Below are 17763 nucleotides of genomic sequence, written 5' to 3'. Positions count from 1 at the left end.
AACTTTATTTTGGGTGTGGATTATTTTCAGCAGGAATTGGCTGTCTTTATTTTATCCCTCCCTCTCTAGTGACTCTTGCGTGGAAAGATCCACATCTTGGGTAATCATTATCCCATACGTCACTAGCTCATGGACTCTTGCTAATTACATGAAAGAAAACATAATTTATGTAAGAACTTACCTGATAAATTCATTTCTTTCATATTAGCAAGAGTCCATGAGGCCCGCCCTTTTTTTAGGGTGGTTATGATTTTTGTATAAAGCACAATTATTCCAATTCCTTATTTTATATGCTTTCGCACTTTTTTATCACCCCACTTCTTGGCTATTCGTTAAACTGAATTGTGGGTGTGGTGAGGGGTGTATTTATAGGCATTTTGAGGTTTGGGAAACTTTGCCCCTCCTGGTAGGAATGTATATCCCATACGTCACTAGCTCATGGACTCTTGCTAATATGAAAGAAATGAATTTATCAGGTAAGTTCTTACATAAATTATGTTATTTAGATAAAGATGAAAATATGGAACCACAACAAAAAGATTTTATTCTTGGAAGTATCAAATATATTTTAGAACATAATTTCTTCTCATTTAACAACCAATTTTATATACAAGTGGAAGGGACCGCCATGGGTACGAGGTTAGCACCGAGTTATGCCAATCTCTTCATGGGTTTTTGGGAAGAGAATTTTTTTAGTGATGGCTCTCTCGGTGCGAACCTCGTACTGTACAAACGGTATATAGACGATCTTTTGATCGTTTGGAGAGGTCCAGAGAAAGACTTAATTGAGCTTTTTAAAAAAAAGAATGTAAATAATTATGGTCTCAAGTTTACTAGTCACTTTAGCCGAGAGAAAGTCAATTTTCTGGATCTTGACATTATGGTAATTAATAGTAAGATAGAGACTAAAACGCACTTTAAAGAAGTAGAGTGCAATAACCTGATACACGCAGAAAGCTGCCACTTAAAAATATGGAAAGATAACATCCCACATGGACAGACCTTACGTATTAAGAAAAATTGTTCTAGAGTAGAGGATTTTGAGAACCAGGTTACAATTTTGGCAGAAAAATTCCATAGTAGAGGCTATGAAGCTAATAACATAAATAAGGCTATTGATAAAGCTAGAAAAACAAATAGGGACAATCTTTTGGATTATAAAAATAAAACTAAAGATACTACTGACAGAATCAAAGTCCCTTTCATTACTGATTACAATGCTGATCATTCCCTTATTAAAAAGATAATAAGAAAAAATTGGTATTTGTTAAAAGAGGACAATATAATTGGTGCATAGCTAGAAGATAAACCCACATTTATTTTTAAGAAAGCTAGGAATTTTAGAACAATGCTAGCTCCAAGTGAATTTAAGATAAGCTCAACAACCAACTCTCAGGTAGATATGATGGGTAAAAGACCCACTGGTTTCTTCCCTTGTTACACATGCAAGGCATTTAAACACAGTTAAACAATGAAGGCTCTTAGGATTAACAATTCCAAAAACATTCTCACCATAAAAGAAGTCATAAGATGCACACACAAAAATATTATTTACGTACTGAAATGCTCGTGCAATCTTTTCTATTTTGGTGAAACTACCCGATGTCTTAAAGACAGGATAAGGGAGCACTTGTTAAGTATAGAAAAAGGGAGGGATGACACTTCATTATATAAGCACTTTAAAGACACTCATCATGGTAATACCAGAGAACTAAGTTATTGGGGGGTACAAAAAATTAAAGGACACTGGAGGGGGGGGGCAATACAGAGAAAACACTATTAATTAAAGAAGCGGAATTAATTTACAAATATAGCACTTTATATCCACAAGGACTTAACTCTGAACTAGATCTTTCACCTTTTTTATTTGAATGAAGCAAACTTAAATTTAAAATTAATCCCCACTTATAATTTTCTTTCTTTCTTTCTCTCTCCTTTTCTCTTTTTTTTCTTCCTTTTATCTTTTTTCTTTTTGATTTTTTCACATTATTTTTTCACACTATTCTATGGGTAACACTGTCATCTAATTAGACCATATACCTCTTTTAATATTTTTAGACTAAGCTCATATACCTTTTTTAAAATAGAGCATATTTAAATATCTTATCTATATATATACACACGTTATAATGACATTAGGTTTTATATGTTTTTTATGAGAGATGTTTATCATATCCATAAAGATCTGTATATACATCTGAGAAACTAACTTCATTTTTATCTAATTTTGGCATGTTGCAATCTTAATATACATTATTTTACTACAGGTGTGCTTGTGGAGAGCATATCTTAAAGGGATTATGTTGAATTTATAAATGTATGTACCATAGGGATTTATTGGATTAACAACATGTTTTTATCTTGGGATACATGAACCTGAAACAGAGAAATAAGTATATACCGCCTTAAATTCTCCTGTGAATGGGAAACACCAATTAGACACACAGCCAATCACACACTTTCTGAACATTTAAAAAGGCCTTTGCTGCAAGTCACAATTATCTTGATAAAGGCCACAGGTGGGTGAAACGCGTCGATTACCTTGTGACTTTGTAGCAGTATACTAAGAGTGACTAAATTTCACCCTATCTATGAACAATATCGCTACTATTTAACCCGGGTTAACCTCTTCACTACAACTTTCAAGTTCTCACAGTGTGGATGAATTTAAATATCCAACTGTATCTACAAATATAAGTATACGAACAGAGTGCTTGTGCACTGAAGGAAGTGACAACATCCACAACTTTTTTACACTTGATACCAGCACGCTTTCAAACTGTCTACATAGGAAACGAACGGACGAGGCGTGACGTCAGACGCCGTCCCTACACACGTGTGTGGTCTGTGTTTGCAGCTCGGGAGAGACTGCCTTGGCTCTCGGAGTGGTCCCTGGTGTGACCGAAGATCTCATAAGCGGTAAAGTAAAGCGCTGCTTTAACATTGTTGATATATATCTTTGAATCAAAGCTTTATCTACAATTTCAGGTATACTGGACATATTCCGGATCAAACTCCTTTATTAGGAAGTTCCACGCCATCCTATATCCCACAGTACACTTGGGAAATATCTGCTATATCCCTTGGGCATATACATATCTAAGTTTCAAGTATAACTTGTATTGTTTCTAATATTTTTTAATCACCACTTGTTTTTAACTTACTCACTGATTAATGCATTTAAAACAGATCGTATATGTATTTTATTTCTATCTATTCCCATTTGCTTATCTAATTGTAGCAATAAACTGTTACATAGGGTTTTAAAACCTAGGGAGACGTCCCTGTTTATACTGTTTGATTTTAAGGTTGTATATTGACTTCTATTAAATAATTTTAAATAACACTATTTTGGTGTCTGATACCTTTAGCCTTTGGCGCCCTCTTTATCTGTAAGCCGTTAACATTCTACTTTCACTATATCTTGACACTTTTTAGGGATAGTGTCTCTTAGAGAGGTGCTTGGTATTAGTTCCTAAGTGCACTTCTATTTTCTGTTTATCCTTAATTTTTTATTTGTATGCTGGCAACACTCCAGTGAGGGTGGGCAATCAGGGAGGTGGATTTGGCCTCAGACTATATGACTTCTAGTGAAGTTTTTTTTATCCAGACTTGGATACACTCTCCATGGGACGGCGGTTTTTATCTCCCATTTTTTAGAGACAACCACACGTTTCAGCTAAGTAGGCTAACAGTTTCTATGCAGCCCCTTTTGATGTACCTTTACTCTGCTAAGAAGCCTTCCACTGATACATATAGCGGCACTATCTACTTATGAGGCGATACTTCTGGTACAGCCTTAATTTTTATTATCCCCTTTTTTTTATAAGGGCTTTATTCTGCATGAACTGAAGGCAGTTTAGTTGACGCCATCCACCTCAGAGGGATTCCGCTCAGTGCATCTGGGTATTGCCCTGCTTTCTGCAGTGCAGAGCCGACAGTTTGGTATTCTATTGAATACTTATGTACTTTTTCTCTGCTTACATATAGCAGCAGTACTGTTTAAGGAGACTTTTCTTGCTTATACGTACTTTTTTCCTTCCCTTCAGTTAGAACTTGCGAGTCAGTGGAATGAAAGTGCTGCAGCATAGTTTCAGCCAGTGCGCTATCGATACTGTCTATATTATATATCTCTAAAGTTAATTTGGGAGTTTATTAGCGTTTTAACATATGTGAGATGTTTATATATCACTCGCTTATCTATAGGAGGAGTTTTTGTGCTTTATGCTCAGTACGAGCAACATGTAGGCGCCATCTTTTTCCTCCCGACAGTCGGCTGGTCGGCTGTGTGTGCCTGTTTAAACGCTTTTGGTGCCATATCTGTTTTCTCTGCGTGAGGGTCAGAAGTGCTTTCCCACATTCTTATACTAGGTCTCTTAGTGTGGAGACTTTATTTAAGACAATTTATCTTTTTCTGTGTGGGTGATTTTTAATGCTTTATTAAAGTAGGATTTATATGGTGGTCTTTTAAGCTGATTTGTTCGCAGAGATTTAATAGTCTTATCTATGGACACCTTTTTTTTGCCAGTATTTTTACATGACACTTTTAAGCCTGTTACTGCCATCTTGTGGCAGTTTTTATGTATTTGATCTGTCACATTTTAATTTATATTTATTTTATGTGTGGTCATTTGCATAGGAGTCTCTTCATATAGGAGACTATCACGCTGTTGGTAGCATGAATTGTGACCACAAGAAGTTTTTGGGCTACCTAGTGCCTTAAAATGCATTTTATATTGTGTTTTCCCTGTCTGATACAGAGATTCGTTACTCAGAAGAGTTATAAGATACAATTCATTAAAATTATGGGGGGCAGATAAAAAAAAAACTGAAATTAAAATCCTCCATGTCACAAAATTAAATCAATGTAAATATTTGCATAGGAAATTAGCACATCTAGGCAAGATTCCCCGCTTGCTTTTTCCCAGAAATACCTCATATACAATGTTACCAATGCACAAGAGAATTCTTGGTAAGATATGCAAATTAGATTCTCAGTTTTTTTGCTTCAAAATACTGTTTTAACACAGCTATCCTTTTAACAGGATTATTGCAGCAAACCAAAAATCACTCACTAGACAGCCTGTTTCGTTCTTTTTGGAACTCATCAGTAGGAGATAGATTTCTGGTTGCTGCATTGGGAAAGCTACTTTCAAGGTTAAACCAAAATGCATTAAAATTATGGGGGGAGATAAAAAACTGAAATTAAAATGGTTTAACCTTGAAAGTAGCTTTCCCAATGCAGCAACCAGAAATCTATCTCCTACTGATGAGTTCCAAAAAGAACGAAACAGGCTGCCTAGTGAGTGATTTCTGGTTTGCTGCAATAATCCTGTGTTATATATATATATATATATATATATATATATATATATATATATATATATATATATATATATATATATATATATATATATGTGTATGTATGTATGTATGCATACATACATACATACATACATACATACACAAAGTGTTGTCAGCAACCAACAATATTACCAATAAAAGGCTAGTAACAATAGCCTGTTATTAAAGTTTTGACAGGCCATTGGTGCAGGAGAGAGAGATTCTATTAATATTCAGCAAGAAGAAGATTATAAAGCAATTCCTATCCAGCACTAACTAATACCTTAAGAGTTAAAGGATATAATACCTAGGTCTTAGAGACCTCAATGTACCAATAAGAGGGGTTACCAATGTCTAATACCAGGTAAATCTCAACTAACAAAGGAGGAGCATATATAAGGCATTTATTGGAGTAACCACAGGACATAGATTAGCATAAATATTGCAACTTTGCAACTTCCTATCATAGTGCACTATGAATCCCCAAGCATAATTAAATAATAAAATAAAGACTTTGTTCTTAACTACAAGACCCTGTGAGTGACTCCCTTACTTTGCTGATTTGTATTACACTTGGAATGCACCCGCATATATAATATATATCTCTGATGAAGCGCATGTGAGCATGCGGGAAACGCGTCAGATCCAGCCCTGCACACTGTGACTGTGTCTTTCACTTGTCTGCTCATTAAATTATCCACTTTTGAAAAGAGTCTGCAGTTCCTCGTTTTTCTTCTTTCTAACACTATATATATATATATATATATATATATATATATATATATATATATATATATATATATATATATATATATATATATATATATATATATATATATTTTGTATGCAAAAGTTTAGGCACCCCTGACAATTTCCATGATTTTTCATTTATAAATAATTGGGTGTTTAGATCAGCAATCTCATTTTGATCTATTAAATAAATATTTATAATATTTCAGTAGTGAAATGAGGTTTATTGGATTAACAAAAAATGTGCAATATGCATCAAAATTAAATTAGACAGATGCTTAAACTTGGACACCCCAACAGAAATATCACATCAATATTTAGTAGACCCTCCTTTAGCAGAAATATCAGCCTCTAGATGCTTCCTATAGCCTGTAATGAGTATCTGGATTGAAGGTATTTTGGACCATTCCTTCTTGCAAAACATCTCCAGTTCAGTTAGGTTTGATGGTTGACGAGCATGGACAGACCGCTTCAAATTACCCCACAGATTTTCAATGATATTCAGGTCTGGGTCCTGGGATGGCCATTCTAGAACATTGTACTTGTTCCTCTGCATAAATGCCAGAGTAGATTTTGAGCAGTGTTTTGGGTCGTTGTCTTGTTGAAATATCTAGCCCCAGCGTAACTTCAACTTTGTAACTGATTCCTCGACCTTATTCTCAAGTATCTGATTTAGTGAAATCCATGCGACCCTCAACTTTAACAAGATTCCCAGTACCGGCACTTGCCACACGGCCCCACAGTATGATTATTTATAAATGAAAATCATGGAAATTGTCAGGGGTGCCTAAACTTTTGCATACAACTGTGTGTGTGTATATATGTATGTGTATGTATATAGTGTGTGTATGTATATATGTGCGTGTGTGTGTGTATATATATATATATATATATATATATATATATATATATTCTTAGGAATTATCCATGTTCGCCTTTTTATTTTATTTTTTCTGCGGTAGAAAAATATATACGGGAGATTGTTATTAATCTTACCACTTGTAAATTTAGCGGGTAAATCTCCAATCTACCAGCTGGATTCCTGTTTTAACAGCTGTGTATTCAGCAATGCTATGACATTTAGGGGAAGTCTGTGTAAAGTAGGCTATAGTATATAAGTGAGTCATTATGACTATCTCATTTTTAGTATGGGTTTAGGGATTATCAACATTTATTTGATGTATCTCTATCCTGATTCATTATGATTCAGTATAGGTATATACTGTTATTGTTATAAGTATCATAATTTGGTAATTTGCTCAATACATTCTAAATGTATGCCCTAGGGATTCTTAACTTTTTTTTTTTTTTTTTTTTGGTCCCTTTCCTACCGTTTTTTTTGGTCCCTTTCCTACCCGGCTTATCTTATATATTCTATTCTGTCTTTTGGACAAACACTTCCGATTTGTAGCCCTAAATTTTGGACTTAGCCTCTACTCCTCGAATCTTACAGGGGTTTGATGGGGCTCTTCTGGCACTAGACAGATTTAAGGAATTACGGTGGCATCTGTCCTGGACTATATCTTGGTTCAGGTGCCTTCTTTTCTTTTTGTAAGATGTTATTGTCTATTCTACGTTCCTACGGGTGGAAAGTGAATCTGGAGAAGAGTTCCCTGGTGCCAGGTACCAGAGTGTGTTTCTTAGGAACAATTTATAGATTCTCTGTCTGAAGATTTTGCTGACGAAGGTCAGAAAATCCAAACTTCTGACTTCCTGCCTGTCACTTCAGTCCTCAACCTGTGAATCTGTGGCTTAGTGTATGGAAGTAATTGGTCTGATGGTTGCTTCCATGGACATCATTCTGTTTGCTCGGTTCCATCTGAGTCCCCTACAGTTATGCATGCTCAGACAATAACACGGAGACCACTCGGACCTATCGCAAAGGATAGCTCTGGTTCCCCTAACTAGAGTCTCTATCTTGGTGGTTTTCAGGACCATCTGTCTTAGGGTACATGCTTCCTAAGACCATCCTGGTAGATTGTAACCACGGATGCCAGTCTTTCTGGGAAGCAGTTTAGGGTTATTTAAAGGCTCAGGGTCTTTGGACTCGAGGAGTCTTTTATTCCCATAAACATCTTGGAGTTGAGAGCAATTTACAATGCCTCATCAGCCTGGCCTCAACTAGCTTTAGTCCCTTTTATCAGATTTCAATCGGAAAATATCTCCTCGGTGGCTTACATCAACTCAGAGTTCTTTAGCAATGAAGGAGGTGACTCACATTCTCCAGTGGGCGGAGTCTCACGATTGTCTCTTCTCTGCCTTCCGCATCCCAGGGATGGACAACTGGGAGGTGGTTTTTCTTAACAGGCAGACTTTTCATCCCGTGGAGTGGGCTAACCACCCAGAGGTTTTCAAATGATAACTCTCAGGTGGGGGGTTCCGGAGTTGGATTTGATGGTATCACGTCTAAATGCCAAGCTTCCAAAGTAAGGTTCAAGATCAAGAGAGCCACAGACCGATCTGATTGACTCTCTAGCGGTGCCCCCCCCCCCCCCCCCCCGTTTGCTCTCCTTATTTAAGTCATTGCTCGTATCAAGCAGGAGAGGGCATTTGTCATTTTAATAGCTCCTGCATGGCCTCACAGGATCTGGTTCACGGATCTGGTGAAGATGTCTTCTCTTCCTCATTGAAGGTTACCTCTGAGGAATTACCTTCTACTTTAGGGTCCATTCCTCCATCCAATCCTGTATTCTCTGAAGCTCACTGCTTGGAGATTGAACGCCTAGTTCCGTCTAGATGTGGTTTTTCTGAAGCTGTCATTTATCTATGCTTCAGGCTTGTAAACCTGTTACTCGCAGAATTTACCATAAGGTATGGCGTAAATATCTTTTTTGGTGCGACTCTCAGGGTTTCATTTTAACTTTTCTTCAGGATGACCTGGAGAAAGGTTTGTCAGTCAATCAGTACTCTTAAGGATCAGATTTCTGCACGATCTATTCTTTTGCACAAACGTCTGGCAAATTCTTCCAGATGTTCAAGATTGTTCAGGCCCTGGTCAGAATCAGGCCTGTGTTTAAACCTGTTGCTCCTCCCTGGAGTCTTAACCTAGTACTTAGTTTTGCAGCAGGCTCCATTTGACCCGATTCATGTTGTTGATATAAAGTTATCTTGGATGGTTCTGTTTCTCCTTGCTATTTCTTCCGCACGCAGAGTTTCTGAGCTCTCAGCTGTGCAGTATGATTCCCAGTACCTTATTTTTTATACAGATAAGGCGGTCCTTTGTACTAAATTTGGGTTTCTCCCTAAGGTGGTGTCGGATCGAACCATTAATCAGGAAATTGTTGTTCCTTCTTTTTGTCCTAATCTTTCTTCTCATAAGGAACGTATTTTGCATAACTCAGATGTTGTGCTTGCTCTAAAATGTTACCTACAAGCTTCTGAAGATAGATTTTCGTCAGTCTTCTGCTCTGTTTGTTGTTTTCTCTGGAAAGTGTAAGGGTCAGAAGGCCTCTTCTACTTCTCTTTCCCTCTGGTTAAGAAGTATGATTTGTGTTGCTTATGAGATTGCTGCACAGCAGCCTCCTGAGAGAATTATGGCTCATTCCACTTGGGCTGTCTCCTCATCTTGGGCTTTCAAAATGAAGCTTCTGTGGAACAGATTTGCAAAGCGGCAACATGGTCCTCTTTGCAAATTTTTTCCAAATTTGATACTTTTGCCTCGGCTAAGGCCTCTTTTGGGAGAAAGGTTCTTTAAGTGTTGGTGCCTTCTGTTTAGGTCCTCCTGCCTTGTTCTCCCTCCCTGTTCATTCTGTGTCCTCTAGCTTAGGTATTGGTCCCCACTAGTAATTGGAATGACGTTGTGGACTCTCCATGCCATAGAAAAGAAAGCAAAATTTTATGTTTACCTGATAAATTTCTTTCTTTCTGGGCATGGAGAGTTCACGACCCCGCCCTCTTTTTAAATTATAATTCGGCAGTTTATTTTTTTTAGTAAACCTCAGGCACCTCTATTCCCTTGTTTCTTCTTTTTCCATTTTCCTTCGGCTGAATGACTGGGGATTATGGGTAAGGGAGGTTACACTTAACAGCTTTGCTGGGGTGGTCTTTGCCACCTCCTGCTAGCTAGGAGTTGAATATCCCACTAGTAATTGGAATTACGTTGTGGACTCTCCATGCCCGGAAAGAAAGAAATGTATCAGGTTAAGCATAAATTTTGTTTTATCCCCAATTTTGAGTCAAGAAAGGAGTTAACCCCTTTTTGACACACACCGAAACCAATTATTGAATATTCAGCTACACTTCAATCAACAGTAGTGTGAAATAGCAGGGAAATAATGGGGACAAATTAGCATACCCCAAGATGTCCAATCAGTCCAAGAATAAAACAAAGTTGTGGTTATGGCAAAGTGGCATGCAAATTAGCAGTTTAAGTAATTTAACATATATAATGTAAGATCAATTATTATGTAAGTAATAAGACGACATTCTGCATGGTCAAAATGTGTCCTCACACCTTAAAGGGACATGAAACCCAAATTTTTTCTTTCATAATTCTGATAGAGAATACACTTTTAAACAACTTTCTAATTTACTTCTATCTAATTTGCTTAATTCTCTTGATATCCTTTTCTGAAAAGCATATTTAGATAGGCTCAATAGCTGCTGATTGGTGTTTGCACATAGATGCCTTGTATGATTGGCTCACCCATTTGCATTGCTATTTCTTTAACAAAGGATATCTAAAGAATGAAGCAAATTAGATTATAGAAGTAAATTGGTATGTTGTTTAAAATTGTATTCTCTGTCTGAATCATAAAAGAAAAAATGTGGGTTTAATGTCACTTTAAGCACTATGGCCTCTGATCCCTGTCAGCATCTGCCTGAATACATAACCTTTTAACACCATTTTACCTAGATTCAATACTACACGCCGACACCTCAGGTCAGCATATTATATAGTATGGTGCTTGCCTTATAGAAGACATACATTGTTTTCTGCTATGCTTAAAGGACCATTAAATTCAGTAAAATTAGATAACCAATGCCATAGCACTTACTTTTTTTTTTTTTATATGATCAATAAATATTTTTTTGACATTAATCAGCCAATCACAGACTCATGTGTATACACTGAATTTGGAGGAGCTGATGCCTTAAAGTCTATTTAAATAAAAAGACGCACTGCATTTTGATAATGGAAGTATATTTAAAAGTCTCTTAAACTGCATACTCTATCTGAATCATGAAAGTTTAATTTTGACTTTGTAAATCTAGATGACTGGGGACGAGTTTAACTTCAAAGAAATCTATTTAATGCATTTAAATATTAGACAGCCAAGGCGTTTATGCTTTATAGATGTGATCATTTGCTTTTTTATTATATTTCTCTCTTCTGCTGCTACTTAAAGGATTTTTTAAAATTCTTATCTCTGTGCACTGCTTTTCTAATATACAAAAATGTACTGCTCATTTGAAATTGAAAGTGTTATAGCATTGTCTTATTATGTATGTGTTGACTATGCAGTTATACTATATTCAGTGACCCTTAAAACTGTTTTAAAAAAGAAATATTCAGGAGAAAATCAGCTGTAAAGTTTTCTTTTTATTTAATTTGGTATTTGTTGTTACATAAGTCTTTATGTAATGGAAAATGTTTTGCAAATGTGTTGAGCTTTGCTCACTGAGTTTCATGCTAAGTTCTTGTCCTTATTAGATTCACTAATCTATCTTTAGTTCATTTTAGGCCTCTGGATGATGTGTTTACTATGGCCAGTGACCCACTGGAAGGCTTTCATGAAGTGAATCTTGCATCGCCCACTACCCCTGATCTTGGCGAGCGTGATGCCAGGCGTCAGGAACCAACTACCTCAAACAATATTGTATACCGCCCCCATTTAACCGTAAACTCTAATCTAATTCAACCAAACAGCTTGAATGCCTCTGACCTACCTACACAACCTGTATATTCCTCTCCGAGGCATTTACACTGCGGAGACACTACAGGGGTAAGGTAGGTAATGTGACAAAGATTTAAATGTTTTGTCATGTCTTTCAGTAAGTATTTTTTTTTTTGTTTAAATAATTTTTATTGAGGTTAAATATGCAGTACAACAGAGAAAGTATTGTACAGATGTCATACACATATACACAGAAAGAACATATCCATCTTATTGCCACAATATATAGTCATCTCTGTTACATCACATTTATGCAATATATGTTAAAAGTAAACCTCATATTTTCTGTATTTTCTTTGATATTACTCTATATACCAGTGTAAAAGAAAAAAAGCATGTAGCAATCTAGAGTATATATATGATATAAAGAATATATAAAACCATAGGTTAATTGCGGTTGTGTGACGAGAAAAAACGCTTTAAAGACTCAGGATGAATCCAGCCTATCCTGAGTTCTATAGTATGGGGGGGGGGGGGGGGTACGGAGGTCATTATGTCTGTTGAACCGGAGCTCCTCTTTTCATAGGTACTTAACGTTAAACATGACTTGCCCAGTAATTGTGATATGTATAGTACACCTCATAGTTGCTGTCAGCTCAAAATACTGAGCGGTGTGTAAAAGAAAGCCATAGAAGCACTAGTGTCGTGCAGATTTAGCTCCACAAATTGTGACATGGAAATCCACATAGTCACTATAATAACCCAATTGCTACCAGGTCAAGATATGTAAGATAGTGATGGAAAAATTAAATCTGCCACAGGACACGGGCCCTATGCCCTGCGGCAGTAAAGATAAGAGTCTAATAGGCAGTTGAATACGTTACATATACTGGTATGTGGAGAGCTATTAAGCTTCTATATAAATGTGAATAGGAGGTGACAGAAGACATGAGAACAGGACACATAGCTCAGAGAATGAAAACATATATAGGATCTGTCATAATAAAACTAACAGAGCTAACATATTATGGCTGAAGAGTGTTAGTACCAAAATATTAATGTCAGGCACTATCATACTGGTACATTCATAAACTCACAGTGGGATATAACAAGAGCTTAATACTAGTTCTAAACAAACAGTGTAAAGCAGGATATTTGAAAGCAAGTGCTGTTATGCATTAATTCTGGAGTCATTTTTAAAGGTATTTAGAACAGTGTACTTTAGATTGAAATTACCAAGATCTAGGCTTATTAATTATATTCATAAGAGACAAATCTCACTTCCCAGGGCAGGGAGTCTCAAGACAGATAGGGACAAGTAGCTGAGATTGCAAGATCACAGGGATTTGCCTTGCAGATCCAATTATAGCTGGGCTTTGACTCCCCTCTAGTGGCTGAAAGTGGCTATTACATTTTGTTCAGGAGGTTTTACTGTTAGATTAACACTCAGAACATATACAGGTATTCAGCATGCCTATATACTAACTAAACAATAAAGTATGTATTTGTAGTGTACATAACAAAGTCTGACATATGGATAAATTTAGACACATTATATAACAGTTAACTTGATTGATATATAAACAACCTAGATCAGAGTAACTGTCTCGTATTAACCAGAGAACCAATACATCCGGCATTGTTGCCATCATAAAAAGACCCTAGTGCTGAAAAATATTTGCAACTTAAGTTTTTAAACCTTGCCCACTTCGAGTATATCTTGAAAGTAAAAGCTGTAAGTGGGTATATCAGCCAAACTAATACAGAATAAAAAATCATAGCATGAAATAAGATATCCATATAGTCTGCAGTCAGGCAATTACTGTGAGGAAGTTAAGTCTGATGAAAAGTTTATTAATTAGAGTCGGCTGATAGCTTTTCTGCTATTTAGTGAGGTGTGGGACCAGACCTTGGTATTGAGCTTCCTGTAATAGGTGATTGTCTATTTACCCCACTCCGCTCCTCATCGAGTGCCCATGCTGGTCAATGAAAAAGCTGCTGCTGAGCTGAGACCCTGTTGAGGAAAGCTGTGGACTCCCAGTACACAAGATAGCTGAGAGGTGTATATGAGGAGGAGAAAAAGTTAGTATTCCGAGCCGCAAATAGCGTGCCGGGTCAGTAGGCAGGCAGGAAACTTTGCTCGCAGTCGTGTGTCTCCCGGTTCCACCAGCACAATCTAGCCAGACTTCCGGGAGATAAACACTAACGCTCCCTTGTTTAAGGGACTCAAAATGGCCGCAGGAGGTCTCGGGAGTTTTCGCTGCATCATAAATGCTCAGGAGACTGGTAGGAGTGACAGGTATCAGAGCATGAGGGTTTACTTCAGTGATATAGCGATCAGCAGACAGTATAGATTTATCCTCACCAGCCGTTGTATTCATACAGCATTCATGTAGGGTCAGCGCTAGGTTGGCATGATGTTCCTGTAGAAGCTGCGCCACAGCTTTCCTCCACTCATCCAAGGCCTCCATTGTAGCTTGCCTTCCAGAACTCTCTCAAAGCAGAGAAAAGTTGGCCTCTGAGCACTCCCAAATACTCCACTAGTGCGATACATAAAAAAGTCCCCTTTTGATAATTGTAAAAGTAGTTTAGACGCCAATAAACATTAAATTCAATATAAAAGAGCCAGGAGCTCTTGTCACACACGTCTATCTCCTTCAATAGCTGGCTCCGCCCCCCTTTCAGTAAGTATTTAATAAAAGCATTTGGAGGAGACACTGACAGAGCTGTATGTAAATGACGTGATCATATGCTTTAAAGTGAAATGACATTAAAAAAAAAATCTATCGTTTATATGAAAGAGCAACAGTTAAGCATGTTAAAATATTTTTGTATGAAAAGAGTTAAAGAAAAGTTGACTTAATTTAAAATTAAACTAACTAGAAGTGCATGATTGTGCCCAGCTGAGTCAAGGGGCAACTCTCACATAAAGTGTAAGTGTATTGTATTCCCCCCCGCCTCCCCCTGATAGATCTTGTTCCGCAATAAAACAAATGCTGCAAAACTCGGCCATTTTAATGTCTCAATTTACTAACAGATTCCGAATTTTAGAATGTCTAGTTTTGCAGTGTTTCATACTGCCTGTCATTATAATTACTGCCCCACTCCATTTGTGGTCTTGATGGTTTCGGCTTGTTTGCCCTTATCAGCCTACTGGATCTAACACACAAAACGTGTGAACCATTATGCCAGTAGCACACAAATGGAAAATACTCACACAAGAGCCAGTGATCTAAGATTCTTTATTCACAACAAATTAAGTCGATATAACATACAATTGATCTGGGTTCCTGATTTAGTGAGCCTGCGTTATGCAGTAGACCTGCCAACAGTTACCTTTTGTTTCTTTTCTTTTTGGTAGATTTAACAAAAAGGAAATTTATGCTTACCTGATAAATTTATTTCTTTCATGTAATTAGCAAGAGTCCATGAGCTAGTGACGTATGGGATATACATTCCTACCAGGAGGGGCAAAGTTTCCCAAACCTCAAAATGCCTATAAATACACCCCTCACCACACCCACAATTCAGTTTTACAAACTTTGCCTCCGATGGAGGTGGTGAAGTAAGTTTGTGCTAGATTCTACGTTGATATGCGCTCCGCAGCAAGTTGGAGCCCGGTTTTCCTCTCAGCGTGCAGTGAATGTCAGAGGGATGTGAGGAGAGTATTGCCTATTTGAATGCAGTGATCTCCTTCTACGGGGTCTATTTCATAGGTTCTCTGTTATCGGTCGTAGAGATTCATCTCTTACCTCCCTTTTCAGATCGACGATATACTCTTATATATACCATTACCTCTGCTGATTCTCGTTTCAGTACTGGTTTGGCTTTCTACAAACATGTAGATGAGTGTCCTGGGGTAAGTAAATCTTATTTCTTTCATGTAATTAGCAAGAGTCCATGAGCTAGTGACGTATGGGATATACATTCCTACCAGGAGGGGCAAAGTTTCCCAAACCTCAAAATGCCTATAAATACACCCCTCACCACACCCACAATTCATTCATTTTTTATTGCTTCTGGTTGCTAGAAGCTTGTTCTTTGGCATTTTTTCCCATTCCTGAAACTGTCATTTAAGGAATTTGATCAATTTTGCTTTATATATATGTTGTTTTTTCTCTTACATATTGCAAGATGTCTCACGTTGCATCTGAGTCAGAAGATACTACAGGAAAATCGCTGTCAAGTGCTGAATCTACCAAAGCTAAGTGTATCTGCTGTAAACTTTTGGTAGCTATTCCTCCAGCTGTTGTTTGTATTGATTGTCATGACAAACTTGTTAAAGCAGATAATATTTCCTTTAGTAAAGTACCATTGCCTGTTGCAGTTCCTTCAACATCTAAGGTGCAGAATGTTCCTGATAATATAAGAGATTTTGTTTCTGAATCCATAAAGAAGGCTATGTCTGTTATTTCTCCTTCTAGTAAACATAAAAAATCTTTTAAAACTTCTCTCCCTACAGATGAATTTTTAACTGAACATCATCATTCTGATTCTGATGATTCCTCTGGTTCAGAGGATTCTGTCTCAGAGGTTGATGCTGATAAATCTTCATATTTATTTAAAATGGAATTTATTCGTTCTTTACTTAAAGAAGTCCTAATTGCTTTAGAAATAGAGGATTCTGGTCCTCTTGATACTAAATCTAAACGTTTAAATAAGGTTTTTAAAACTCCTGTAGTTATTCCAGAAGTTTTTCCTGTCCCTGATGCTATTTCTGCAGTAATTTCCAAAGAATGGGATAATTTGGGTAATTCATTTACTCCTTCTAAACGTTTTAAGCAATTATATCCTGTGCCGCCTGACAGATTAGAATTTTGGGACAAGATCCCTAAAGTTGATGGGGCTATTTCTACCCTTGCTAAACGTACTACTATTCCTACGTCAGATGGTACTTCGTTTAAGGATCCTCTAGATAGGAAAATGGAGTCCTTTCTAAGAAAAGCTTATCTGTGTTCAGGTAATCTTCTTAGACCTGCTATATCTTTGGCTGATGTTGCTGCAGCTTCAACTTTTTGGTTGGAAACTTTAGCGCAACAAGTAACACATTGTGATTCTCATGATATTATTATTCTTCTTCAACATGCTAATAATTTTATCTGTGATGCCATTTTTGATATTATCAGAGTTGATGTCAGGTTTATGTCTCTAGCTATTTTAGCTAGAAGAGCTTTATGGCTTAAAACTTGGAATGCTGATATGGCTTCTAAATCAACTTTACTTTCCATTTCTTTCCAGGGTAACAAATTATTTGGTTCTCAGTTGGATTCCATTATTTCAACTGTTACTGGTGGGAAAGGAACTTTTTTACCACAGGATAAAAAATCTAAAGGTAAAAACAGGGCTAATAATCGTTTTCGTTCCTTTCGTTTCAACAAAGAACAAAAGCCTGATCCTTCATCCTCAGGAGCAGTTTCAGTTTGGAGACCATCTCCAGTCTGGAATAAATCCAAGCCAGCTAGAAAGGCAAAGCCTGCTTCTAAGTCCACATGAAGGTGCGGCCCTCATTCCAGCTCAGCTGGTAGGGGGCAGGTTACGTTTTTTCAAAGAAATTTGGGTCAATTCTGTTCACAATCTTTGGATTCAGAGCATTGTTTCAGAGGGGTACAGAATTTGTTTCAAGTTGAGACCTCCTGCAAAGAGATTTTTTCTTTCCCGTGTCCCAGTAAATCCAGTAAAAGCTCAAGCATTTCTGAAATGTGTTTCAGATCTAGAGTTGACTGGAGTAATTATGCCAGTTCCAGTTTCGGAACAGGGGATGGGGTTTTATTCAAATCTCTTCATTGTACCAAAGAAGGAGAATTCCTTCAGACCAGTTCTGGATCTAAAAATA

At 37.0% G+C, this 17763-nt stretch overlaps 1 protein-coding gene across 7 annotated transcripts in view; it reads left to right on the top strand.

Moving 5' to 3' along the window:
- RAB3IP (RAB3A interacting protein) overlaps window positions 1-17763 on the top strand; it is a 318282-nt gene that overhangs the window by 89788 nt on the left and 210731 nt on the right. For 4 of the 7 annotated variants that reach the window (XM_053716793.1, XM_053716794.1, XM_053716797.1 and 1 more), the window contains one exon: window positions 11767-12043. In XM_053716793.1, coding sequence (XP_053572768.1) covers window positions 11799-12043 — 245 coding nt within the window. In that variant the 5' untranslated portion in view covers window positions 11767-11798. Of the gene's footprint in view, window positions 1-11766; window positions 12044-17763 lie in introns of those variants that run through there. The other 3 variants (XM_053716791.1, XM_053716792.1, XM_053716795.1) reach the window with 1 other exon arrangement.

Source organism: Bombina bombina, chromosome 6 (assembly GCF_027579735.1).
Source record: "Bombina bombina isolate aBomBom1 chromosome 6, aBomBom1.pri, whole genome shotgun sequence".
In the NCBI taxonomy this organism is placed as follows: Eukaryota; Metazoa; Chordata; class Amphibia; order Anura; family Bombinatoridae; genus Bombina; species Bombina bombina.
The sequence above is the reverse complement of the archived record's forward strand: the minus strand, read 5'-3'. Positions and strand labels throughout refer to the sequence as shown.